Here is a 12,576-nt window from a genome sequence, read left to right as displayed (position 1 = left end):
GTGGATAAAACAGGAAAGGTCACGCCACCAGCTTGGCAGTATTTCTGATATCTGAAACAAAAAAACAATCAATAATTATTGATAGACTGAAATCTTGTTAGGTTTTACAGCCGTAACGTCCAGTCCTACCAGAAAATATGAACCTTATTCCTTAGTCCTTTCCTATAGAATATATAGTGATTAGTTACAGAATATAACTCCCTTGGTCTTTGTCCAACTCTGAAATGCAAACAAATGCAACTATTTTTCTATTTCAGTCGAGAAGCGACCCAGTTGAAGTTCGTCACTTGACATCTGGAAACTGGGAGGTGATCAGAATCGTAGCCTACGATGAAACCAAAAACATCATGCAAGTGTCGTATTTTATTTTTTTTTACTAAATGTTGGGACATCTGTTGCAATTCTCCCAATAAATCCCACTCAAACTGATGTTTTATTGAGTTAGTAGCCAGAAAAACGCAGTAGATCTGTGACCTTGTCCTAGTTTAACAGCTCTGCTTTCCTTCCCACAGATACTTTCTGAGCTCTGAGAAGGCGCCACAACAAAGACATTTATACAGGTGAAAACCATCGAGTCCGCTTTGTGTTTGTTTCCCCGTTTTCAGAAAGGATAACGAGAACATTTTGGTTCCCATTTCCTCCGCAGTTTATCGACCAATGGCTCATTTTTGAAGGAATGCCTCACCTGTGACCTGAAGAAAGACTGCTTGTTCTTCGATGCCAACATCAGTCCAAACGCTCAGAGCGCCATACTGCACTGCCAAGGTCTCCGACTTTCACCTCTCCCTGCAAACATGACGAACTGAATGAACGCAGATGTTTCTGAAACAAAAGTTTCTTAATCAAGATTAAGAAAAGAATCATTCGGAAAGTAGACAAAGTAGTCTTTGCTTACTTTGATTCTGAAAGTAAGCAAAGACTTACTCTAAGCCCAAACTAGGACCAACAGCAATTCTAAATTTCTGATAATGTGTTAGGTATCACAATTAAATGTTTGAGTTTTATTGAAATAAAATTGAGTTGGGTTTACTTTTCATTTTTGTAAATCGCCTGATCCGTTCCAGGTCCTGGTATTCCAGCTGTGCTGCTTCTCAGCTTCAGCAACATGGACTGTAAGTATTTTTTGCTTTTGTGGTTCAGAGCTACGCTTTTTTTTCCTTGCAGCTGTTGTGAAACAGAACACAGCTTTGCAGCATTTATTTAATTCATTCTTTTTTTTAATATACCAACTGAATGTGATGCAGCACCGATGTGTTGATTTTAAGATGGAAAGATGCGTTGAAAATTAATTTAAAAGTAAAGTGATTTTTAAGTGGTTTGATGAGTGAATTGGAGAACAGAAGAATATAAATGTGTTATGATGCAGGTCCAAAAAAATTAGAATAACCAGTGAAAAATCATCATGATACCTCTGGAAAAGGTTGAAAATAATTTACCCATTAGTACGAGTAATGTAAGAAATATAAAGAATGACATCACTCGGAGTACAAGGCATAGAATTAGACTAAATAGATCTGTCCTTATGGGTCTGGAACATTGTCACCAATATCCAATATAGTTTTTGTTTCAATATCAAGACCGATACGGGTATTAATATCGGATCGGTGCATTTTGTTCGCTTTACATTATGTTTTTGCAGTTGCTATTTTTTTCAAAATGTAACCATTTTGTTCATTAAAAATAAAAAACACCAATTATATTTCCTGGTTATATGAATGACAGTTATTCTGTAATTATTTCTCATTGGCAGCGTACTTCATCCTGGAGAGCAACGTTCCTCTACGATCCTCGCTGGACGCTAGAAGGACGTTTAAGACGGATTTCCTGAATGTCACTCAGGACAACTTTGGTACAAATGATCCCTCTACAGTTTGAGCTCCATGAGATAGTTGAGCCACACGTGACATGAGAGCGCATTCTGTGTGTATGTGTGTGTGTGCCTGGCGTCCGTCCCGACCTACTTTACATTTTTTTAACCTTCTGTGGGTCACCTCTGCACCGGGTAATGTTTCTGTCTCTTCCCGCAGAGCTGCCTCTGAAGCTCATTTATCCTCCTGACTTCTCAGACTCCTACCTCTACGGCCTTCTCCTCGTCATGTGAGCCCCTCTGTACTTTATTACATTTGCATTTTCGCGACGTTGCATTGATCCTGGGCTCAGTTTGACAAGGACAACAGAACACTTCTCTTCCGGTTTGCTAGATACCGTCTTTACGGCAACTAATCTAAGATGAAAGGCAATTTACTCAGGCTTCACGCTGATTAGATCTGTAAAAACACATTACTGTGAATAATTTCTTTTACTGCATCAGCTCAATCTAAATTTGAAGATGAAGGAAAATCCAACCTAATTGAAGTATATTTTCCCAGAGGAAATTGTTCAATTATTGTTTTTAACCTGTGCCATAATTGTTTGCACCCATAACAAAGTCTTTTTTTACAGAAGATGATTACATATATATTAAAAACTTTACATGTATTAGCCTGCTTTAGGAGTTCCTTCGTTCCTATGGAGGACTGATCCTGCAAACATTGGCAATAAAAATTGAAATAATAAATGGATTGATGAAGTAATTATTGTGGCAAATATTGCATGTAAAAATTTTAAATAAGAGCTTTCCCAACTTAGAGTTTGGATCTTGATGTTGAGCAGTAGGAGAGAAGTTGACTCTAAATGAATCCACCCTCTGCCTCTGTCACTTTATCTCCGAGATAGAGTCTAGAGTCAGAGTCAAGCAGAGAGTAAATCAGAAATGTTTCTTGGCAGAGGCAGCGCTCCAGGCGAACAGGCGGTGACGGAGAAATTTGGGTTGAATTGGGACTTGGTGCTTGCCGTATCAGAGCAGGTCATAGTGGCTCAGCTCGACGGCAGAGGACCTGGGTTTAGAGGTCAAAGGTGCGTCGATATGTTGTCATTTTTTTTAATAGCACTACTGATCTGTATTTTTATTCCTGACAGCTTTCTTTTGTATTTCCAGGTTGCCTGAGCAGGTTTACCACAGACTTAGGACGGTGGATGTCGAGGACCAGATAGCAGCTCTGGAGTACGTTGAAAACATCTGCATTGTCTTCATAAAGTTATTACTGAAATCAAAATTAGCTCAAAGAAAATTTTTATTTTAAGTATCTCATTTTGCTCTCCGTTGACACAGGAACAATTTTTCTGGTTTGTGCCGCACAGAAGATGCGTTTTAGGAGACTAAACATTTTCTTTCCAAATGGGTTTTAGTGAAGATTCCTCTTTTGTCAAAATGCTAACATATTAGCGCAACCTTTAACCCCAGGCAGGTCATACAGGTCAAAAATGGTGGTTCACATGTTTGTTTTGTAGTTTATAGGGTTTATAATCCAATGTGACATGAAGAAGAAAGTCGACTGTGCCAATATATTATTTATAATTTTTATTTTCATTCTGACCCTGATCTGAGTTAAATATGCCAAATGATATTGTAATACAACTTTTTTGTTTTTTGTCCAGAATCCTGGTGACGCTGCCATATGTTGATCGGACTCGTATTGGAGTTTATGGACAGGTTAGTCTTGTCTGTCCGGCTATAGTTCAATAAATCAGTCTAAAGGCCTGCAGCCTTTATAATTCTAAGAGCCATGTCTGCCTTCAGACCAGCTAAACAATGCTTCTTCAGAGGTTAGTTTCAAATGTTAGTTTTTTTTCTTTAAAAAAAAAAAAGAAAAAAAAAGAAAAATATTCACTGAAGAACCACATATTATTTGTGTTTTTAGGGTTTAAGACAAAAGAAAACATAATAACATTTGCAGAAAAGAGAATGGATGTTTCCTTTGGTGGGATTTGTAAATTTATAAAAAACAAAAAAAACTTAATGACAAAAAAATTGATCTAAAACTGTATGACTGGTATTTTTACTATTCTTCTTCTAAGGAAAATCTACTTAGTGCATGAAAAGATGGCCTTAATCCACATTTGTTATTAAATTTAAGTCAGATTGTTCAGTTCATAGAAGGGAAAGAGCCACTTGTGGCTTCAGAGCTGCAGTTTGCAGACTCTTGGTCTATAGTACCTGGTAATGTAAGCAACATTTGTTTTTGTAACAGGGAAGAATTGATATAGATTTTTATTTAACTCCTACAAAGTACTGAATGGTGCATTACAGGTTAGGAAAGCCTATTAATTCTATAATTTGTCATTTTACACATGCTGATTTGAACTCAAGGTTTCAGGATAAAATCTGTTTTCAGTGTTTTTTCGTCATAACTGACTTTCCTCTGCAGGGTTATGGGGGTTACATCACTCTGATGATGCTGGATTCAGGAAGGTTGATAAGATGTGCAGCTGCTCAGGCTCCCATCATCGACTGGACCATGTACGGTAGGTAAAACACTGCAAACGTTGAGGAAAAAATACATATTTAATACCTGTGCTGCTGAACCACCAGCTCTGTGAATGTAGACTTTCTCATTTGTCTCATCAGGATAGGGGGACTTTAATTATACTTTGGTTCTGCGTTTAGGGATTTAGGCTCAGAGAAATTCTAAGATGAAAAGCTCCTGCATTTATTAAAAGTGTGTCATTGAGTCGCCTTTAATCAACCTCTCCCTGCTTCAATTTCAGCCTCAGCCTTCTCAGAGAGATACTTCGGCTTGCCTTCAACAGAGGACAGCAGATACCATGTAAGCTTTTTGCTAATTATAATCCTGCTGCTTATTACTGTATGTCCCAGTAGAGATTTATTCAAATCTGGGGTTCGAGCTACAAATACCTACTTCGTCTCCCTTCAGGTTTATAAACCGCAAAAACAAACAAACCAAAACTCTGAATTACACATCCCATAAATCGAATGGTGCATACTAAAAAGAGAGCTGTCACTGGAGCTTTTGGTAGAGTGTCAAAGGTGAAACACTCTGTCCAGAGCTCTCTTTTGCACAGCTCACATACACTCAAAACAGGGCCTGAAACTTGTGTAGGTTGTGATGCTTAAAGCACAAACTTGAAGGGAAAATATGCAGTGACTCACGCCACTTTGAGGCTTATTTTGAAAAGTTTTAACTTTCAGATAAGGCTTCTGCATGTTGGTGTTCCCGCTAAATCCTGAATATACCCAATTTGGGTTGTCTTGGCCCTTTTCTCGCAGCCTATGGGGTTTTCCCTGACTGGGAACGAGAATACAACCTGTTGAATGTGACAGGTAGCCAATCAGAAAGCGCGGTGACGTAAGAACAGAGGGAAATCCCAAACAGCTGACATATCGCGCAACTGAGAGTCCGGTGGACATCGGAGATGATATGTGGAAATGTATGTAAAGGTCATTATTATATACGTTTATTCAGTTAAAAATGTTAACTATGAGAAAATAGTCACCTCCAAATCCTAGTGCAGCAAATAGAGCGGCTGCTCCCGTCGTCTTTTATCCACCGTTACGTCTTTTATCTCTTAAAATGAGACCACAAACTATCGCTATTGCTTCTACATCGTCATCCGTGTTTGGTTATTCTAAATTCCACCTATGTTGGGGGTTTTACTGGATTATCCTCTGGAATAAGGATGTTCGTGTGTGGTGTGTTGCTCCTGCCTTGGACACAAGAACCGATCAAACCTGTTGTACTTTTATCAGCTCTGTGGTCACAGAGGTTTGGAGAATCGGCCGACAATTCTTAAATCTTGCCATCTAAACCAGACTTAAGACTCACAAGCTCTACTCATCTCCTCTCGACCACTGCCCAAACCCTCTGACTCTGGTCGCTATGGTAACGTTTACATATCCCTTCAAAATAAGACACAGATGCGACACAAAAATGAACATTTTACTTTCGTGAAAATTTTAACTCACGATAATGACTAACGGGAGCCCTGAGCTTGTTTCTCTGCAACGAGACGGTCCATCAGGAAGTTATGAGAGACGATGACACCCAAGGTGTGTTGCTTGAGCACAGCGTTGGTCTCTACTTGGCGAAGCAGTTTGAAGCTTCATTGCCTCATTAGCGGCCGGTCGCCGCATGTTACGCAGAGCGGGCTTGTAATGTGGGACTCACCTTCCGGTCCGGGATAAATCCATTCTCCTGTCTCTTCTCTGGGCCTTTTCCCCTTTGCAAAGAAACTTTCCAAAGACATCTGATCTGTTTCCTACTCATTTTGCTGCTTGTGGGCTCAATGTTGGTACACAAGTAACCGAGAGAATCTGGTTAAAGGATTTTCAAAATAAAAGATCCTCCAGGCTCAAATAATACATAAAACGGAAATATTTAATTATTTGTTGCGCGGCCCGGTACCAATTGGTCCACGGACCGGTACCGGTCCGCGGATCGGGGGTTAGGGACCACTGCCTTACACACCTAATTTGTGTAATTCTCCTTTTCAATAGTCCACAAAGTAGTTATTAGATAATATTTTGACTCTCCCGTGTCCAGCAGAGGCACATTTTTTAACTGGAATTAATCATAATGTCAGCGTCATCCTAACACCTGACAGCTGACCTGTTTACATTTTCCATTCAATAGTTTTATTCATGGTTCTGGTCGTCATTGTCTATTGAATCCTTCGTGCCACCTTTAGCCCAAAAAACAATAACAATGAGCATTTTATGCATATTTTCATCCACAGGTTCTCTTTAATAAAACAATGTTGGGTGTTTGTTATGATTCATCTTCAAAAGCTCCTGTAGCAATAAAGAACTAGACAGTAGGTGTGGAAATGCCAGGCGTTTAAACCTAAAAACCTTTCCCTCGGCTGCCCTCTACATGAAGGTTGCGGTGTATTTTTCCTGCTAAGTGGGTTGCTTATATCTGGGCCAGACTGCTCTATTTTTGTGTCTCTCGCAGCAGGAGGTGGGAGATCTGCTTTAAATGAAATCCAGAAAAAAAAAGGGGGCGGGGGGAAATGTTACACTGATCTGATCAGATGAAACTCGTTTTACTAAGAGTGACAGAGTATGAAAAAAGTCAGGTTGTGGATGACTTATTCATGATGTCTTCAGGTCCAAATCCCAGCAGGGAGCAAGTGAATAACGGGAGTGAGAAGTTGGGAATTCCTCAAGCTCTACAACTAATCATTCCCCCGTGAGGAAGGAATCCTAAATAGTGTCTGGCTTTTTGTTTTAAGGAGTCTACGTGATGTCTCTAAGGTGTAAACTAAAAAAAAAAGTTAAAAAATTCTTTGGTTTCAGCCAGATAAGAAATCCAATTTCTGGATGCCAACTAATTTATTTTGTGAGCAAATTTTATGCTTCTGATGTAAATTAAAAACAATTATGTGCTAATTCATCAGTTATTTATATCAATGTTTTGCTACATGTACAGCAATATGCAAACATTATTACAACTGTATAAGTATAAATCAGGAGTATTAATAATAATAAAAATGGCAATATATATTATACATATTTACAAGGTTGAGCCCTCATACACCAAGACTTTTGAGTTTTTACAAGAAAGAAAAAAAAATGCTTTAAGCAATTTAATTGTCCTGAATTGTTTTTTTTTCAAATTTTGGAATGTGTACTATTTATCCTAAAGCTCTTATTCTGAAGGTTTGCAGGAAGTTCTGGCCCAGTTCGTCCGTCGCGTTACAAAAGAAACAAAACACATCAGATATATTTGATGATTATAAGCAGATATTTTGGTTCAATGCTGCTAGTCCAATGAATCTGAAAGTTGGAAAGAAAAACACCACCAGTCTGAATCTCACAAACAGTTACCTGACGTAGCATTAGCAAGAAAACAAAATCGTCTTTACACTTTTAAAGTCTAAATTACTACATGTTAAACAGTAAAATTATTAAAACCCGTAATCATATCGTTCCCATTTATAGTCACATTCATAGATTCCCAGATTAAGCTGACATATCTTTAAATTTTTAACCTACATGCATTTATACTTATTTTCAGTCAGTAGAATGGTTAACGGATCCCTACAATTGACATGTAAAAGGTCACGCTCGCTACAATTTCTTTAAGTTTATCTGGATTTTCAGTGTTATTTTTAATATGCAGTTTCAATAATCTTACTTGCATTTCATTTTCAGGCATCCAAAGTGCTGCCCGGCATGAAAGGTCTTGAGGGAGGAACTCTGTTTCTGGCCCACGGCACTGCTGACGGTACCAACATCTCTGACCTCTTCATGCTAAAAAAAACGATTTCAAAATTCTTGTGATTGCTGTAATGTGTGTTATAAAATGCACTTGAATGGCAAAATGTTTTTTTTTTCTTGTCACAAATATTATTTAACATGGAAGTTTGTTGTGTTTTCGTCCACAGCGAACGTTCACTTCCAACACTCGGCCGAGCTCATTAAACACTTAATAAAGGTTGGAGCCAACTACACTATGCAGGTAATTACCGCCCCTTTTTAATGCAAAATGGATTAAAACGGAGAACATACAAGGAGATTTTAAACACCTTGTGTCAACGTAACTTACAATAAAACAGGGTTGAAAGTAGAGGAGTTAACTATTTGTCTATGGTCGTGCTAGCACCTCTAAAAGATTTAGATTTGTAAGGCAGGGAAAATTATAGTTTTATATTTATGCATCTCACTCAGTAGCAGTTATGCACTTTCAGCAAAAAGCCAAAAGAACGTAATAAGTAAATGTGTTTCAGCTGAGTTCCCCACGTCGATAATGCGGTACTTTTGAAAACAGAACATTCTGTGAAGATCTCCAGATAATAAACCTTGAACAGAATAATAGAAGAAGAAACCCCTCGTGATTGTAGTTTTGATCTGAGCAGAAAAGGCTGCGACTGAATTCCTTTGTTTTTTTTTCTCCCCCTTTCCTCCATCTCTTGCCGAACTCAGATCTACCCGGACGAAGGCCATTTCCTGTCGACACGCAGCCGGATTCAGCTGACTCACTCTCTAATTGGATATTTCAGGGGCTGCTTGCTTGACACGTCATTGTTGCTCGAACAGCGGGACGACGAGTGAAAGGAGGATGGGGTTTATTAACGTGTGCGGAAGACCAAATGTGTCTGTTCTAAGCCAGTAGCGCCACATTTGATGGACAAAATCAGTGTCTGTATGACATATCAGACATATCCAATATGCTCTCACAGTCCAGCAGCTGTACAGTCAGTGTTGTTAGCCAGACTGTTATCAAACCCGACTGGAAATTTTAAGGCTGAAGTTGCTCTAATTCAACAAAAACATTGTCCCCTTCAAGCTAATTCATCAATTTAGTAAGATTTTCCTGATTTATTTAGTTTAAAAATCCAATACCAAAGTATTTTTTTTACAGCTGAACAAAAAGTCTGCAGGTACCTTTCTCAAAGAAGAGGAACCAAAAGACTAAAATTGGAATGAAACATTAATCGACTAATCTGAAAGTACAAGAATCAGGCCTTTTTCTCTTGAGATCACTTCCTTAAGTTTCCTTGTGGGGGCGCTGTGCACATGATTGAAGATAACTTCAGAAGCAGAAGAAGAGTAAAATGACCAAAACTTTAAAAAAAAAAAAAAAAAAGTTATCTCTGTAAACTTTTGGATTGCTCTGGCAGTTTTTATTAGCATTTTGGATTTTTTTTATTTTTCATTTTATTTCATTTTTAAACATAAGAGATGTATAAGTTTAGGATTGTTTGGCAGTTTGTTCATTTATGGTCACAGAGTAGCTATGCCGAGATAGTATTTGTACGGTGGAACATCATTGGGTGTTGTATTTTAGCGTCAAGTTTACTCAAAACTAGTCAAAATTTGCTGAATTTAAATACATGAAACTGGCTGTATTATATGATTTTTAAAAGCAGGTTTTTGTGATTTGATGATTTTTTTTGTAACATCCACAAATTAAGATGGAAACAAATTTTAACTATGTAACGCTTATGAAGAAATGTTTTCACTGAAATAGGACATTACACCTTTTGACTTTCACCAAAGTGAAATTAAATATCACTTATGTTAGTAGCTTTCAAGAATCATTGTGAATTGTCAGCCGAAAGCTCCTCTGATAGCAGTCAGTCTTGCATCAAATCTGGAGAGGCCTCTGACTAAAGACTACAGCGAGCTATTTCTAGAATACGTTTTCTACGTTCAGTTATGCTAAATCATCGACATTCCAATCCAATTGTTTACAATTCCAATTCCATATCTTCACTTTCAAACGTATAATTTAAAAATACGTTTCTTAAAAAGAAAACTGTTGTTTTTGTATACTTTTTATTCCAAATAGATGCATTCCAATTTATTACAAATTCAATCCAGCTTTAAAATCAAGATGCAATCAGTCCAATGTTCATTTCCTTCTGAAATTTAGGAACATAGTTCAATGTTCACTGGTTATTAAATGTTTGAGAACAGGTTCAGTCATTTTTATTATTCTTATCTATCAGCAGACATTTGAAAACTAAATTGCCATGGCAGTATTTTTTTCTACACATTTAAATATTTTTTGTAATGCAAAATACTGAGTAAACAAGATTTGAATCTAGTTATATTTTACCCTGTACAAAAAAATGCTATACTTTGAACACCGTCCAGCCCAAAAACATCCACTTTCCAACAAAAAGTGTGAAACATTTAAAGCTTTACTCTAATGTGAGTTTTGATCCCCTTTAAATTAAAATCTTACATTTAAAAAAAAACATGTTTTAAACCTGGCTCACGAGTGGAAAGTTTCATTCTTTTTTTTAAACATTTTTATTATTACATTATTATGGGGCAACTCAGCCAGCTTGTACACAGCATCGGCGCTAACTAAATGTGTAATCCTTGAGGTTAGTGTGTGTTTTCTTAACAGTCTTCTGGATGTTTGTACAGATTTATTACTTCTAAGAGTAGATATTTATTAATGTCACACCAGTTTTGTGGTGTTTTCATTTGAGTCCAGGTGACAATCTTACATATTTTGCTGTAAAGCTCAACTTTTTTTTATAGTTCATGTAAGCCTCTTCTGTTATTTTTGTCCCTTTAATTACTCCAACGTCAAACTCAAGCAGTGTTTTTCTTTTGAACCTAATTTCCTGTTCGTGCGGTGAAATTTTCCAGCAGAGTTTGCACACTTCCTCGAGGGCTTCGTTCTTTTCCTGGTTAAAGCGCAAGCCCACGAAGCTCTGCAATTAAAAGCACCGCGAGTATCCACAGCAGCAGAGTGAACCGCTCTGTGCGATTGTGGTTAAGAGAGCAAGTCGCACAATTACCGACCGCCTCACAGGAGAGCCATTAATCACAGGATGAGTGTCCTCGACGACGTCCGCTCGGCGTTCAGAGCTTCATTTCCATATGAAAAACACCAGGAAGTAAACAACCAGGCTGCAGTTACAGCCATGACTGGAGCCGAGGCGAGGGTCCTGACCAGTTACATGTGGACACTCAATTCCCCTGAGATTCCTTGTCTATGTGGCTGATTCACACCCACATAGACAAATCTGTATACTTACATATTAAGTCTGGAAACTGCTGTAGGTTTTGGATGAATGATAAGATTGTTGTTTGTTTATTATTATTATTATTATTTTGTCTTGCTGTTTATTAAAGATTGACGAAAGTTTCATATTTTTGTTTTTACTTAACCCTCTGATGCGTGAGTGACTGACTATAGAGTCTTCTGTGAGTGGGTCAATTTTTGACCCGGGTTACAAACAATGTGTTTTTATGCTACTTTTGTCATTTTGATTCTAAATAATGTTTTGTATACTTTCTACTGTGTTTTATTTCACACAAGAATTATTTCATGTTTGAAATATTTTCATTTTTCACTTTTTAAAATGTTTTTAGAACAATTTGTAGAACATTTCTGACAATTTGTAGAACATTTTTAAAACAAAATGACAACAGCAGCAATTTTACACCAACAATGATGAAATGTCAATAATGGACAATGTTAACATCCATTATGTGTGTGTGGGTGTGTGTGTGGGCATGTGGGGGGCTTGAAAAGGGCACGTTTCCTGAAACTAGCTAGCTAACCAGGCTAGCTAACATTACTGTCTCTATTCTATTATCCTATGTGCGTCACACATGTGAGTGTGTGTATGTGTGTGATCCATCCATCCATCCATCCATCCATCCATCCATCCATCCATCCATCCATCCATCCATCCATCCATCCATCCATCCATCCATCCATCCATTCATCCTCCGATTATCCGGGGTCGGGTCGTGGGGTCAGCAGCCTAAGTAAGGAGGCTCAGTCTTCCCTCTCCCCAGCCACTTGTTGCAGCTCCTCTGGGGGAACCCATGGCGTTCCCAGGCCAGCTGAGAAACATTGTCAGCATGTCCTGGGTCTTCTCTGGTGAGGTGTTCTGGGGACATGCCCAGAACACCTCACCAGAGAGGCGTCCAGGAGGCATCCTGACCAGATGCCGAGTCACCTCAACTGGCTCCTCTCGACATGAAGGAGCAGCAGCTCTACTCTGAGTCCCTCCTGGATATCTGTCCTTCTCACCCTATCTCTAAGGGAGAGCCTAGACACCCTACAGGGAAAACTAATTTCGGCTGCTTGTATCCGTGACCTCGTTCTTTTGGACATGACCCAAAGCTCATGACCATAGATGAGGTTAGGAACTTAGATAAACCGGTAAATCAAGAGCTTCGCTTTTTGGTTCAGCTCTCCCTTCACCACGACAGACTGGTACAGCGCCTGCTTCACTGCAGACACTGCACCAATCTGCTTG

General features: G+C 38.4%; 1 protein-coding gene across 2 annotated transcripts in view; it reads left to right on the top strand.

Annotated features, from left to right (window-relative positions):
- Positions 1-11,453, top strand: part of LOC103473799 (inactive dipeptidyl peptidase 10) — a 52,728-nt gene extending 41,275 nt beyond the window's left edge. For both annotated transcript variants that reach the window (XM_008424307.3, XM_008424317.3), the window contains exons 14-27: positions 258-349; positions 513-560; positions 647-765; positions 1,065-1,112; positions 1,751-1,849; positions 2,028-2,097; positions 2,767-2,895; positions 2,978-3,043; positions 3,478-3,532; positions 4,248-4,344; positions 4,588-4,646; positions 7,994-8,066; positions 8,227-8,300; positions 8,765-11,453. In XM_008424307.3, coding sequence (XP_008422529.1) covers positions 258-349; positions 513-560; positions 647-765; positions 1,065-1,112; positions 1,751-1,849; positions 2,028-2,097; positions 2,767-2,895; positions 2,978-3,043; positions 3,478-3,532; positions 4,248-4,344; positions 4,588-4,646; positions 7,994-8,066; positions 8,227-8,300; positions 8,765-8,893 — 1,158 coding nt within the window. In that variant the 3' untranslated portion in view covers positions 8,894-11,453. The remainder of the gene's footprint in view (positions 1-257; positions 350-512; positions 561-646; positions 766-1,064; positions 1,113-1,750; positions 1,850-2,027; positions 2,098-2,766; positions 2,896-2,977; positions 3,044-3,477; positions 3,533-4,247; positions 4,345-4,587; positions 4,647-7,993; positions 8,067-8,226; positions 8,301-8,764) is intronic.
- The last annotated feature ends 1,123 nt before the right edge of the window (positions 11,454-12,576 follow it).

Source organism: Poecilia reticulata, chromosome 2 (assembly GCF_904066995.2).
Source record: "Poecilia reticulata chromosome 2, P_reticulata-male-v2, whole genome shotgun sequence".
In the NCBI taxonomy this organism is placed as follows: Eukaryota; Metazoa; Chordata; class Actinopteri; order Cyprinodontiformes; family Poeciliidae; genus Poecilia; species Poecilia reticulata.
Note: the sequence above shows the minus strand (reverse complement) of the source record. Positions and strands in the feature narration are given on the sequence as shown.